The sequence below is a fragment of the Rhinolophus ferrumequinum genome, chromosome 8 (genome assembly GCF_004115265.2).
Source record: "Rhinolophus ferrumequinum isolate MPI-CBG mRhiFer1 chromosome 8, mRhiFer1_v1.p, whole genome shotgun sequence".
Classification (NCBI taxonomy): domain Eukaryota; kingdom Metazoa; phylum Chordata; class Mammalia; order Chiroptera; family Rhinolophidae; genus Rhinolophus; species Rhinolophus ferrumequinum.
Window position 1 is genome coordinate 60,735,109 of NC_046291.1, and position 12,680 is coordinate 60,747,788.

General features: G+C 39.9%; 1 protein-coding gene across 1 annotated transcript in view; it reads left to right on the forward strand.

The window, feature by feature from the left end:
- Positions 1 to 12,680, forward strand: part of DPP4 (dipeptidyl peptidase 4) — a 79,461-nt gene that overhangs the window by 62,317 nt on the left and 4,464 nt on the right. Inside the window, exons 21-23 of the mRNA XM_033112013.1 lie at positions 1,236 to 1,290; positions 1,879 to 1,978; positions 4,016 to 4,080. Coding sequence (XP_032967904.1) covers positions 1,236 to 1,290; positions 1,879 to 1,978; positions 4,016 to 4,080 — 220 coding nt within the window. The remainder of the gene's footprint in view (positions 1 to 1,235; positions 1,291 to 1,878; positions 1,979 to 4,015; positions 4,081 to 12,680) is intronic.

The following is a 12,680-nucleotide window of genomic DNA, read 5'->3' on the forward strand; positions in this document are numbered from 1 at the left end:
ACATTCTGCGTGATCCAATGTACGAGTATATATAATTAAAAACCATGGCACAAATTCCGGTGAAATTTTTATAGAATCCAATAAAAGGAAAACATTTTATTTTTTTCCTTTTGCAAAAGGAGAAATGATCCAGAGACTTCTGGGTGATAATAATGTACTATATCTTTGTTTAAGGATATGTTCAGTTTGTAAAAATTTATCAACTTGTACACTCGTGACTTGGTGCGCATATCTGTGGAGAAGGTATGAGTTGAAAACTACTTAGTTTAATTTTTTTTAATATTGCTTAGCTAATATTGTTTAACTCAGGGCAGCCTCAGACAGATAGCAGCAACTGAAAAACACAGATTCTCAAAGTCACACATAGGTTTCACACACTCCTCAATACAAGTTAAGTGTTCCCATTTACTAGATTTTTTTAAGTAAATAAATGACCTTTTGATGTAGGATTAAGAAACCGGTGCATAAAACATTTCTCTCCTTTCTTTACCTGGCTTTCATTCCCGAACACAATTTTGTGGCAAAAAGAGTTCTTCATCCATCAAGGAAAAAGTCCTACTCTGGGTGGTGGACACACAATGGGATTTATAGATGATGTAATACAGAATTGTACACCTGAAATCTATGTAATTTCACTAACAATTGTCACCCCAATAAATATAAAAAAAAAGGAAAAAAAAAAGAAAAAGTCCTTATATAATGACGCTGAACTAACTAATCAACATCCAGCATGAGAAGGGATTTATTTAGAGAGTCGTGTTTATGTTCTCAGGTAGGGGTCTCAGATACATTTCTAAGCCCTACCCAGATGTTCTGCATGCCCCTATATTTCTCCATGGCAGGGGCAGCCTCTCTTAAACTGTAAAACATCTGGAGAGATTTAAATTCAATTATGTAAAGAAAAGTGCATCTGGGCTGCAAATTTTTATATAAAGCTGTGAAAAAAAAACTGCCAGGATTTGTTTTCTGTGAAACACACACACACACACACACACACACACACACACACACACTTTTTATGGAGTCCAGCAAAAGTAAATCTTGTTCATCTTGCTTTTAAGTTAAAAATGATAGACATTGATCTCGGGTGTTTATTTGATTGCTGGCAGTAATATATCTTAGTTTCTAATAGAATGGAATAGAAAACAAATGGCAGGGCTTCACATTTGTGTATTCATCTTAGTTTTCTATCTACAATGTAATGCTAATTCATGGACTTCTTCCATGTATTTTAGGCAATTTTCAAAAATGGGATTTGTGGACCACGAACGAATTGCAATTTGGGGCTGGGTGAGTAGTTGTTTGGCTGATGAATCTATATGCATTTCTTAGTGAATATAACGCAGAGCAGGATAATGTATCTTTTGTATGTAAATATTTGGAGATGAAAATCATGTCTATCCTTTTCATCTAAGAAGGTTTAAATAAAATATCTTAGATCTCCGAGCAGTGAGTCCCTACTAGCCAGGCTTACACATTTGTTTGTTATGATGAGGGAGAAAAGTGAGGAAGGAGAGAAAGAGGGAGAGAGGGAGGGAAAGAGAGAGCAAGGGAGGGAGGAAGGGAGACTTTTCTCATGAGTCAAGGTCAGTGAAGATTTAGTGTTTATTGCTTTTACCTTTTCTGTAATTGGTATTACCCAGCAACTTTTCAATGCTTTTCCCTCACATCTACTAAGAAAAGGGACTAGGGCTCTGAAAATTGTAGCCTTTAGTACAGTCCAATTAAGGCCAATTTAAGCCTCCTCTACTATACTTTCTATCTCTAAAGAGGCATGGTATAATATATAAAGATGTGAGAAATGCAGAAACTGCGACTCGCTTACCATATGTCCTTAATTCCTTTACCTCCATAAAAATAACTATTTCCATCTTATAGTCATATGGAGGGTACGTAGCCTCAATGGTCCTGGGAGCAGGAAGTCACGTGTTCAAGTGTGGAATAGCCGTGGCACCTGTGTCAGCATGGGAGTTCTATGGTATGTAATTGTTATCAGGTACAAAGAGATACTGAGTGTTGACCTTAAAATTCCAATGGTCAAACCATTTCTTTTTGGGTTTCAGTGTTTCTACAGTGGATAGCTGATTTATCCTACAGGTACTTTATGGATACCTATAGTAAAACAATCACACTTATTCTGCTATCATAAAAGGCTGGATGGTATTATATGTTATCTGCACACTTAGTTATCAACAAATACTGTTTTCCAAATTTCAAAACATCTCCAATGCTACATTTCTGCAGATAAATCCTTCCTTATCTTTATTCTAACTTGAGTTTTGGGCTTCAATTATTAGCAGAATAAAAGAAGCATTTATCTCTCTTCTGATAAAAGTCAAATATAAATAGGTCTTTGCGTGGAAAGAGGAGAGTAGGGACAGGGGAATTCCTGGGAGGTTTGTTTTCTACCATTGCCTCTAAGTAAGTGAAAGCCACTCTAGATAATCCTCTTCATTATTCAGAAAATATTATTTTATAAGGTGTATTATTTTAAATATTCTTACATACACATGTAATTGCCAAGGGTATAGGAGTGAGCAGTGCAACAGTAGGTAGGCGAGAAGAGTCAGAGGTGGCGAGGGGATGAATTTTTTTCTGTGCCTCTGCTGACTCCATCTCAAGTCCTTTATGTAGTAAAGGATAGAACCATTGATAATGAATATGCTCATTAAATATTTTATGTCCTAACATATGGTAGTACCAATCTTGTGGAAATTGCTTTTTTAAAATCTTCTCCAAGTCAAGAGAAGCCAATGTAAAAAATACATTGCTATCTTTCTGCTAAAAAAAAAAAAAAAAATGGAGAACACAGTTAGGATTTGATCCTCACACAATGTATTTGATTTCATATGTAACACTTTTCTGCTTGATAGTAATTGTTCTATTGGATGGCTTGTTTTTGGAGACCTCTGGTGGTCAATGAAATAATAGAAACAATCTTTGTTTAGAAACACGTAATGAATGATAAGGAGAGAACTTCATTAAATGTATATGGATCAATCTAACACATATGAACTTTCTAGAATTCTCATATATGTGTAAATTTGAACAATTTTACACAAAGATTAGATAGAAGGAATATGTAAATGGTATTTGAAGGCATATTTCTAAAAGTTTACAACTTCATTATGCATTTTTAAATACTATTTTTAAAATTTCAGATGCATATTGTATATATATGATAGATAGATATGACAGATATCAAATCATATATGATATATGATTTAATTTTTGAAAACAGGACAAAAATATGTTTAATTCCCAAATTAACCAAACAAATAATACATGTTTTTCTGCCATATATAGATAAAAGAGCTTAAGTCATTTCGGCAGACAGATATTAATCTGTTTGACAATGCTCAACTGTTACACCACCAAAATCGAGGCCTCTCCACAAAATGAGAGAAAACAAATGTTTAACTTGCATCACGATGGAGTAGCTGAGCCAATATGGAGTTATACAGCAAATGAATGATAACTGAATCCTTTCTCTTTATGATAGTGAATTTCAACCTGCCAAAAAATATTATTTAAGTAAGCAACTAGTAATTAAACATTATTAGAGATTTCCAAACAGAAATAGCATATCATAAATTAGGGCGTATACTGTGTCAGGACCAAAAACCTTCAAGATGTTTGAGGCATTTAAGAGAATTAAGATTCTTTGAAAAGGTCAGATGCTAATGTAGAGTGCTTACCTTTTAGCCCTTCACATTTAACTTTCCTGCAAGTGGATTATTGATTGGATTTTAGATCATCTAGTTTGATCTCTCTCTGCCCTCATCATGAGAGCTACGTGGGGTTGGGCTAGGGCAGAGTGCAGAAAGGCAGGAGTCTGAGCTGATGTCTGGCTGTATTAACAAGCCAAATAAAAATGATCTGGAGGAGATACTTCTGAGGGTAACACTATAGACCTATGCACAAGTTAAGACATACCACAGCACATAAAATGACCCAATAAAAGGAGGAAAGGTCTTCATTATATGAATTAACTTTTTTCTTTTCTCTGTCATAGACTCAGTGTACACAGAACGTTACATGGGTCTCCCAACTGTAGAAGACAACCTTGGCCATTACAAGGTAAGAGATGAGGAACCAGATCCATTTCATAACCTATTTATAAGTGGTTTAAGGACATTTTAAAGTGTATCTAGTCTAGAAAATATATATGTTTTTATTTCCAACAAAATTCTTGTTAAAAAGAAATAACACAGGTGGTTTAAAGATACTCCAGTAGCTTCCCCTACTATATTCTGCATAATTACAGTCTTTATCGTATGCTATATAGGTCACAATATGCATTCATTTGGAAATACAAAGCAACACCAGATAATTACTTTAATTATAAAAAATTTCAGTTTAGAAAACATGTCAAATTCAGCATATTCCTTAAAGCCCAGAAGATTCTAAACCTTTAGCTATATATTAAAATTTCTCACGGTATTATCATAATTAAGATTTATGTACAAGCCTATAACTTTCTTATTCACAGCGAAATATGTACAGTTTTTTCACACAAGATTTGACTAAAGCAGGTGAGGAGTAGGTACAGTTTGGCGGTACTCTGAAAAGCCCTTGAACTCTAATTACTCAATAGCATCCAATAGTCTGATTTGCCTGTTGGGAGAACTGCAGATGGGCTATAACATTTGAAATATGCTCTGGGTGCAATTATCACTAGCAGCCCCATGTGCTAGTGTGGATGCCAACGCAAAGCCAGAGCCACGTTGATGCAGCTGGAAGTGCTAAGGACCCTTGTAGCACTTTGGCCCGTGCAACAGATTCCTGATTCTATTTGTCATATTAGTCGAGAACGCTGAAACTTACAGATGACAAGGCAAATCATCTGACGTTTACATTCTCCAAAGGAAATTCAAAATTCTTCCCAGGACAGTGAATTAAAAAGAAAGATAAACAAGAATAACTTAAGAGAACAACTTCTCCTTATCTGTGCCACAATGCTCAAGGCATGGGCTTCATATGAATACATTTCTCTGAGCAGTATTTGCACATTTTTGTAAGATGTTATCAGTACTATGAATTCTAAAGCCATTTGACCAAAACACAGTAAAACTCAAAACTTCTAGTTTTGCAACATAAGTATAGACAGTTTAGTTCTACTTCTCCCAGCTTTATTTAGCAAGGCGGGTGCGGGGAGCGGTGGGGATAGGGGATGCATCTTAGTTTGTGTCTATGGGTGTGTTTTCATCTCTGTTTTTCAGTCAAGATAAGAAAGTAGCAACCTGTACAGTGACATGCACAAACCATCCTCCACTACAAAGCGATCCCATAAGCAGGTTGTTCTCATTTCTGCTCACTGGCCCATGATACTTTGGACTCAGTCCTTCCCACTCTTTGTCTTCCACATCCAGTAAGCTGCTTCAGACATCCTTGCCCTTCTTCATAACCACAGTGTGACTGTCACATGACTACTCCCCTTTTACAACAATAACCCAATTAGATTCCCCTTAGCTTGTCTTTCCACACTCTTTCTATACCACATAGAGTTATTAGAACTTACCTCACCCGCAGCACTTTCACGGACCTTTCCTGCGTACTCAGCTGACTCCATTCCTCCTCATTCTTTCACCAGGTGTTCAACACCCTGTTTGCAGCCCAGTTTACCTGGCCTGTTCACTGTTCTCTGAATATTTCTGCACCTTTTCCTTTTGTGCCTTTGTCCTCTTTTCCCTCTGCCTGGAATGTCATTTCCTCTCCATCTCCACCTATTAGGAAAGACTTGCATGGCTCTCCCAGGGGAGAAGTAGCCCCTTTGGAGTCCTATACATTTTCCTCACATCTCTCTAACCCTCCATTTATCTCTCTTGGACTCATTGTTGGTTTGTACTCCCATTTCCCCTCTGCAGTATTATTATCTCTTCAAGGCTTTACTCAACAGTGTATCCTTCGGATTACCTAGTATGAAGTATAAGCCTTAAAATCTTCTCTGAGTTAATTTAAAAACTATTTGAAGGGAAACATTTTTATGAAAATCGTGTGCCTCCATCATGTCTCTCATTTTACAGCTGGAATTTTCTTGTCAATGACCTGACAGGGATGTTTAAATTTGAAAACCATCCCTCCTGTGGTACACTATATTTGATGAGTTGCCAAAGGCATTTCTCAGATATTCCAAATGTACTAAAAACTCCTGAAACATTGAAGGCGAACTGCCCAGGACCCTGTCCCTGACTCTGGAACCTGGTGGATGATGAGTCAAAAGTTCATTTAAAAAATCCCATACTGAAAAGTCTTTGAACCTGGACGCACAAGGTCAAGTCTAAACCCTGATCTATGAGGAAGTCCATGCACTTAGCCCAATTCCCAGACGAACACCAGCTGACAGGGTGTTTCCTCTTCAACCAGCCCTCCCCTTAGAGGATAATTAGTTTTCATCTGCTATTTCAACCTGCATCTTTCCCAGACTTTCTCACAGATTTGCATGCTGATCTTCCTCTTCCTCAACTCTACCCCCACCTCTGGTGGCCTTGTTCATCTCTCCCCTTAGGTGTTCGCTGCGTGAGGTAGTCGTGTAAACAGAAGCCACTTCCTACTGCCAATGGCAATACACGCACACTGGTTGCACAAAGTCACTCTTTCGTTTCACTGCACAGATGGCACCCGAGGACTGTTTAATCCTTCCACCGCCAGGAGTCGGGTTTTCTTGGCACAAAATTCACTGCTGGCAATGGACACATTAAAACTGCCAGTACCAGGGAGCTAAAGGTTCCCAATGTGTTACTCAGAGGAATTATTTGGGCCAGCAATCGTTAAGGTGGGCAGGAGAAAGGGAGGCAAATGCGTTACTGAACTGTTGCCACCCTGGTAAATTGCTTCCTCTCAATGTGGAGAACTGAATCTAAGTGCCTATATTTGGTGCACAGCAGGCTTTAGAATAAAGCTGCCCTCCTTTGTTTTTTAAATGAGCCTATGCTTTTGTCTCTGGCAAGAAAACATTCAAAGATTCTATTTTCCTCCAAGGCCCCAGCTGCCCCTCTGGACCCCATCTTCTTTTACTTTTCTTTCCCAGGTGGTTTATATTTTCTCTCTCTCTCTCTCTCTCTCTCTCTCTCTCTCTCTCTCTCTCTCTCTCCCCCCCCCCGCCCCCCACCACCTCCCACTCTCTTTGAAAAGACAAAGAACATAATTCTGCAGAGGCTTTCAGTGCCCTGTGCACTTGCTGGGTCAGAAGGAAATATTCGGAACATGATTCACATGATTCCCGTTTACTCTGGCTGATTGACTTTCGTCAGCACATCCAGGATCGAATGCCCAAAGTGTGTGTGTAATAAGCAAGACTCTGACCTTTGTCTACGTTTTCAGCTAATGAATCATCGGTGTAGTAGCCAGCATTGTAGCCTTTGGGAAAGAACACAATTTTTAATAAAACCGAAATGAGCAAAAGTATTCATTACTAGGTCATTGATAACCCATATTTGGAAAAATTGAGAGAAATCAACATTACCAAGAGAAGCACATTTTGTAAAATAAAGGTTCTACTTACCCTTTAGGAAACGGACATGTAGGAACCACTCTCAATGCCCATGGGACAGCCTGGGATGCCATGGACTGTCCCGCTGTGCACTGTTGAAAGCTAGTTTACAACCCATTCTCTGAGGAACTCACCTCTGGGACTACATCCAACCAGAAAGAGTCCCTTTCCTGTTCTTACAAAACTGCCGTATAAATTAGGGAACCGTGGAACTAGGGCTGGGACCCAATGCAGTGACACAAGCAGTGACTCCATAAGACTCTTTTTTTTGTAGACAATCACCCGCCGCTGCCAACGAGCACTTTTAAAAGATAGCAGGAACTGAAAGGGGAGGGAAGGAACATGTTCATGTCCCTAAAATTCCAAGGAGCTGGTCCCATGAGCTCTAAATGGGCAGCTGAAGTGGAGGTGTGACACCTCCGAGCTTAATAGGCAGTGAAGCTCTGTACACACATCTTTTGTGCAGTGAGCCTCAGTCCACAGCAGACAAAGGGTGACAGTTCAGAGCAGAGGAATCAGATAGCCAATGAAACAACCTTCACCCCCAAGAGCGATAAGCAAATAACAACGGCGGCCACACCTTGAGGAGTGGGTTCCTGACTAACGGGGACGAATGGTCAATCGTAGGTCTTTCAGTCAAACCTACAAAAGCTATTAACATGTAGTAGACTTTCATTCACCCATTTAAGGTGCCTGGTGTTCTAACTGTTCAGAAGTTTGTTACCTTTTTGGTGAAACAAAACATGCACACAAAAGTTTTGGAGATAAATAATAGAGAGTCGGTAATAAAGCATGTACTCAAATAAGACCAAGCGCCCAACACGTATGAAAAAGACTAGTGGTTTCCCAATTGTCACTGTGGAGCCCCAGGAATTTTGTACCTTCCAAGCATGTAGATGGGAGGTGGCCCATAAGTTAAGGTTTCACCTTCCCACCATTCATCTCATCCAGGGGGATCCAGTTTCATTTATTTCATTCTTCTTCTTTTTCTTTCATTTATTAAGTGCTTGCTTTTGTGGCCAGACACTATTCTAAGCTCTTTACATGAACTATTAGGTTCAATTCTCCCTCAAGTTCTCTGAGATCAGTGCTCTATCTCCATTTTATTGACACAGAAACTGAGGCACAAAAATGTTATATGCTAAACATATGGATACTGAGGAGTAGGAAAGGGAGAGAGCACATATCTGAAGCCAACTGAGAAAGATGTAGGAAGACGGAGAGGAAGAGCATAAATGCTTTCCATAGGCTGCAAACAGGGACGCGGCAGAGGAGCACAGGAGACACATGAGTAGCAGACAGAGCTGGTTTTCTGAGGATTTGTGAAGCACGTTCGGTGAACCGAGGGATAACACAGTAGAAGGGCTGTGAGGAGAGCAGGCCAAATGGGGGCCAATAAGGCAGGAGAGAAGACTGGGGAGGAGGGGTATGGATGTATGAAGACACATTAGAGAGGATATAAGATCAAGGGCAAGGGAAATGGGGCCCAAGTCCCGAGCCTGGTTGCCAGGAGAAGAGGGCAGCCTGGAACACACAGAAGGGACTGATTTAACTTGTAGAGGAGATTTATTTTGCATTTTGCTCAAAATTTGATAGGCTTTTGGCAAGTGTATGAAACAGTCATAGATTTGGCAGTCTTCTGCTAGCAGATTTGAAATGTTCAATCCTTAAGAACTGCTGCATCGTTAGGTTATGCAAAACAGGGTGCAATTTTGTAAATATGCCATCTTGTACTGATTTGACATTTGTTCTATTATCCCAGAATATGCCAAAGGGAGAGAGACCTTCAGATTTAAGCCAAACCTTAACTTGTTTGTTGAGTGCTGATAAAATGTTGACTGCTGTGTGATCTTTAAAGAAGCCAGTGTAGCTTGCTGAGGCCTGAGGTAGAGCCCCCTGTCGAGCTGATGGGACCTCTTTCCTTGGCAGCTCACGGGGACAGTTGTTTGATAGATGTAAACAAGTAAAACATCTGATACAGTGGGTTGAATTAATTTTTTTTCTTAAATATTTTCTGTGGTTTCTGTTTTCTGTGGCATCAATGGTGCTTCCCCAAATAGCATCATTACTATTATTTATGAGGCTTTCGTTTCAAGTGGGGGAATGCATAGAAAGTCGGAACACCCCAGGTAATATGTCACTGAAGTACAGGGCCATCCATTGGACCCGCGGCTGTTTGTTCTCTCTGTAACAGCATGGAAATGGTAATGAGTTGTCTGGCTGTGGTGTGAAGGGACAGGACAATGTGACGTTAAAGGGAATGGACTTTCAAGTTAGATAGTCCTGTACTCAAGTTCTAGTTCTAGCACTTACTAGTTGTATGGACTTGGGGAGGCTACTTAACCTTTCTGAACCTCAGTTTTCTCGTCTGGATAATGGGAGTAATCAGACCTACCCACAGGGTTATTAAAAGGATTAAATGAGATATATATGCCTGCCATGAAATAGGCTTTCAAAACATGGCAGCTGCCAACATTACCCTCAGGAAGCAAATTGTCCTTATGGTTCCTAGATGACACAAGAGGTGGCTTAAAAATTGTTAGACCTTCTGTTTCTCACAGTACTTCCCCACTCTTATCAGCTCTCTCTTTTATTTCAAAAATACAAAGATTTATTTGTTGGAAGGTAACTGAGGAACCAGCATGATCCAACGAGCAGCTACAGATGGTTCTTCTTAGGGCTTGAAGGAAAAGCTCCTTGCTGAGATGCTGTGGAATCGGCACTGCCACTGGACCAATCCTTCCCACTTTGCTTTGCCAGACTGTTGCTGGCAGCGGGGCTCTCCGGAAGTTTCTAGCCTCAGGAGGGTGCCAACTGCACCACCATTGCATCCTTGCCCATTTATCACTCTTAGCTTCCTTTTTAGTAGTTGGTGATAGACTATTCAGTGTCTAACTTAGTCATCCATTTCCTTTTTTATTTCTGTTTCCATCAACAGGCAAATGGGGATTATCCTATTTTGATGGGTTAAAATAACACAATTAAATTCTTTCTGATTGTTAGTCATACCTTAAATTAATGCATGCGTTTCTTTCCCTGGCTTCGGGTGTTGACTTTCATAGATTAAAGTGCACCATGCTGTGGACTCTCAAAACTCTTTCTTGACTGAGAAACCAGGACACTCAGTCTGGTAGGGAATGAGGCAAGGTGACACAGCTGCACCATTTTTAGGGAGAAAAAAATGTCGTCAGCAGCCTGAAAGCGGGTACATGCCTCAGCTTCCTCTCTCCCTAGCACAGCAAGGTCTCTCCCAGTGAGCAGTGGAAAGTGTGCTTTGCAAATGGCCCACTTATCTTGCAGTTGCAGGAGAAGCTTTTGTTTTATTTTTCTCTTGCTGCATTAAAGTATTTGTCTTTCTTTCTTTGTAGTGTAATATTGTTAATGTAAAACAATTTGCATCATGACACTTTTATCACAGTTTTCGTCTTTTTCTCAGTATGTTGCATTTCTCACCATGTCTAGTTCATCACAGCTACAGTGTGTACATCACAACATTTATCTTAGGCTCAGGGTTTTACTTGTTTATAAAAATTGTCTTCTTTCAGCCTGTATTCACTCCATTTAAGAAAAAAAAAAAAGGCAGCCAGAAACTGTTTTGGTCCAAACTCCAGTAGTTATCACATTCCTTGCTAACTGTCCTGTGTATTTATATGTCTCCTAACTATTACTCTATGTTTCAGTGACATTTCTCAGTTTTATGGTTCCTGGAGGTTGTAGGAGCAGCTTTTGCTATTCAAGCTGCCAAGCAAGGAGGGACTGTGAGGCTTTTGGAAGTGAGGTGAGGTGACACAGCTGTATATTTGGGTCAGGTCAAGGTGTTAAAGTTGACTGTCTTCCGCGAGCTGAGAGCTAGATTTAGTACAGGGAGAAAGAAGGTGGAGGACACAGCAGTGCCATCCCCTCAAGCTGAGAGCAGGACTCACAGAAAGGATCACCCAGGAGCAGCCTAACGGGGCACCAGGGCCTGGGGCTCAGATTATTAATGTTCACTGTAGGGGTCCAAGCCCCAGCTTCTCCTGTCTCCAGCTTAGAATCCTACACTGTCTTTTGGGGAGATTGATTTTGACGCTTTTTCCTCTCTGAAGGGCAGAAAATTGCTCAAGCTTCTTTTGCGGCATTAGACACTGCCTCCTCGGCGCAGTCAGAAAACATGCCTCACACATCTCTCAGGGCTGTGAGGACCGAGCTCTTCCAATTAATTCAGTCTAAGAAAGCCTAGGGACGCAGCAGCCAAAGGTACCCAGTGTATCTGTGTCCTACAAATCCCAGGACAGTTAATTAACAATTTATTTCTCGCTCCTCCATTGCTGGAAGACCATGTCATAAGCAGCATAGGAGGTAGAAAGGGTTCTGCTGTCAGACTTTTGTGTTCAGCTCCGTCACTTCCCACAGATGTAACCTGATGCAAGTTATTTCTAAATCTCGTTGTCTCCACGTAGAAAGCAAGATTGCTATGTATCTCACGGGAATGTTGTGAAGATTAAGTAGAAATAATGCTTTTACAAATGCTTTATGATGCTTACCACAGTGACTGACAGAGTAAACAATAAATGTTAGCTACTATAAATAATGACGTGACCTATGGGCTGCAAGTGGGCAAAACATATCCTAGTAAATCTTAGAATGACACTATTTTATTCCACCTACCCCAGCTGCCCCAATTTGGCCTCTGCAAAACTAGGATCAAATATAGTGAATAGTACAATATAAGTGCTTAAGTGTCTTTCATTTATTCATTTGATTAATATTTAGCACGGTATTAGATGCTACGAATACAGTGATGAACAACATAGACAAATCCTTTTTCTCATGGATCTTATTGTTTAGTGGGGTATGTGACAAATAAATATTAATTGACTAGATTTAAAAAATGAATGGATAGATGAATGAATGGGGTAATGTTGGGATGGATGGCTTTATCTGGGACATCTCACCAGATAAAACATTTCTGAAAAATGAAGTAAAATAAAAAAAGTAAAATAATTAAAAGTGACTTTAAATGAGTCCTAGGTATTTGTTTCTAAAGTTTGTGGGTAAATTCTCAGTGTGGCTCAGAAATGCAATATAAGCAGGACAAGTGGGAACCAGCCTACATCGGAGTTGGAGGGCATCTGCTCTGAACTTCCCAGGACTGTGTGACTTTGGGAGTGAGCCTTAGTCATCTGAAACATGTTGGGTGATGCTGTCC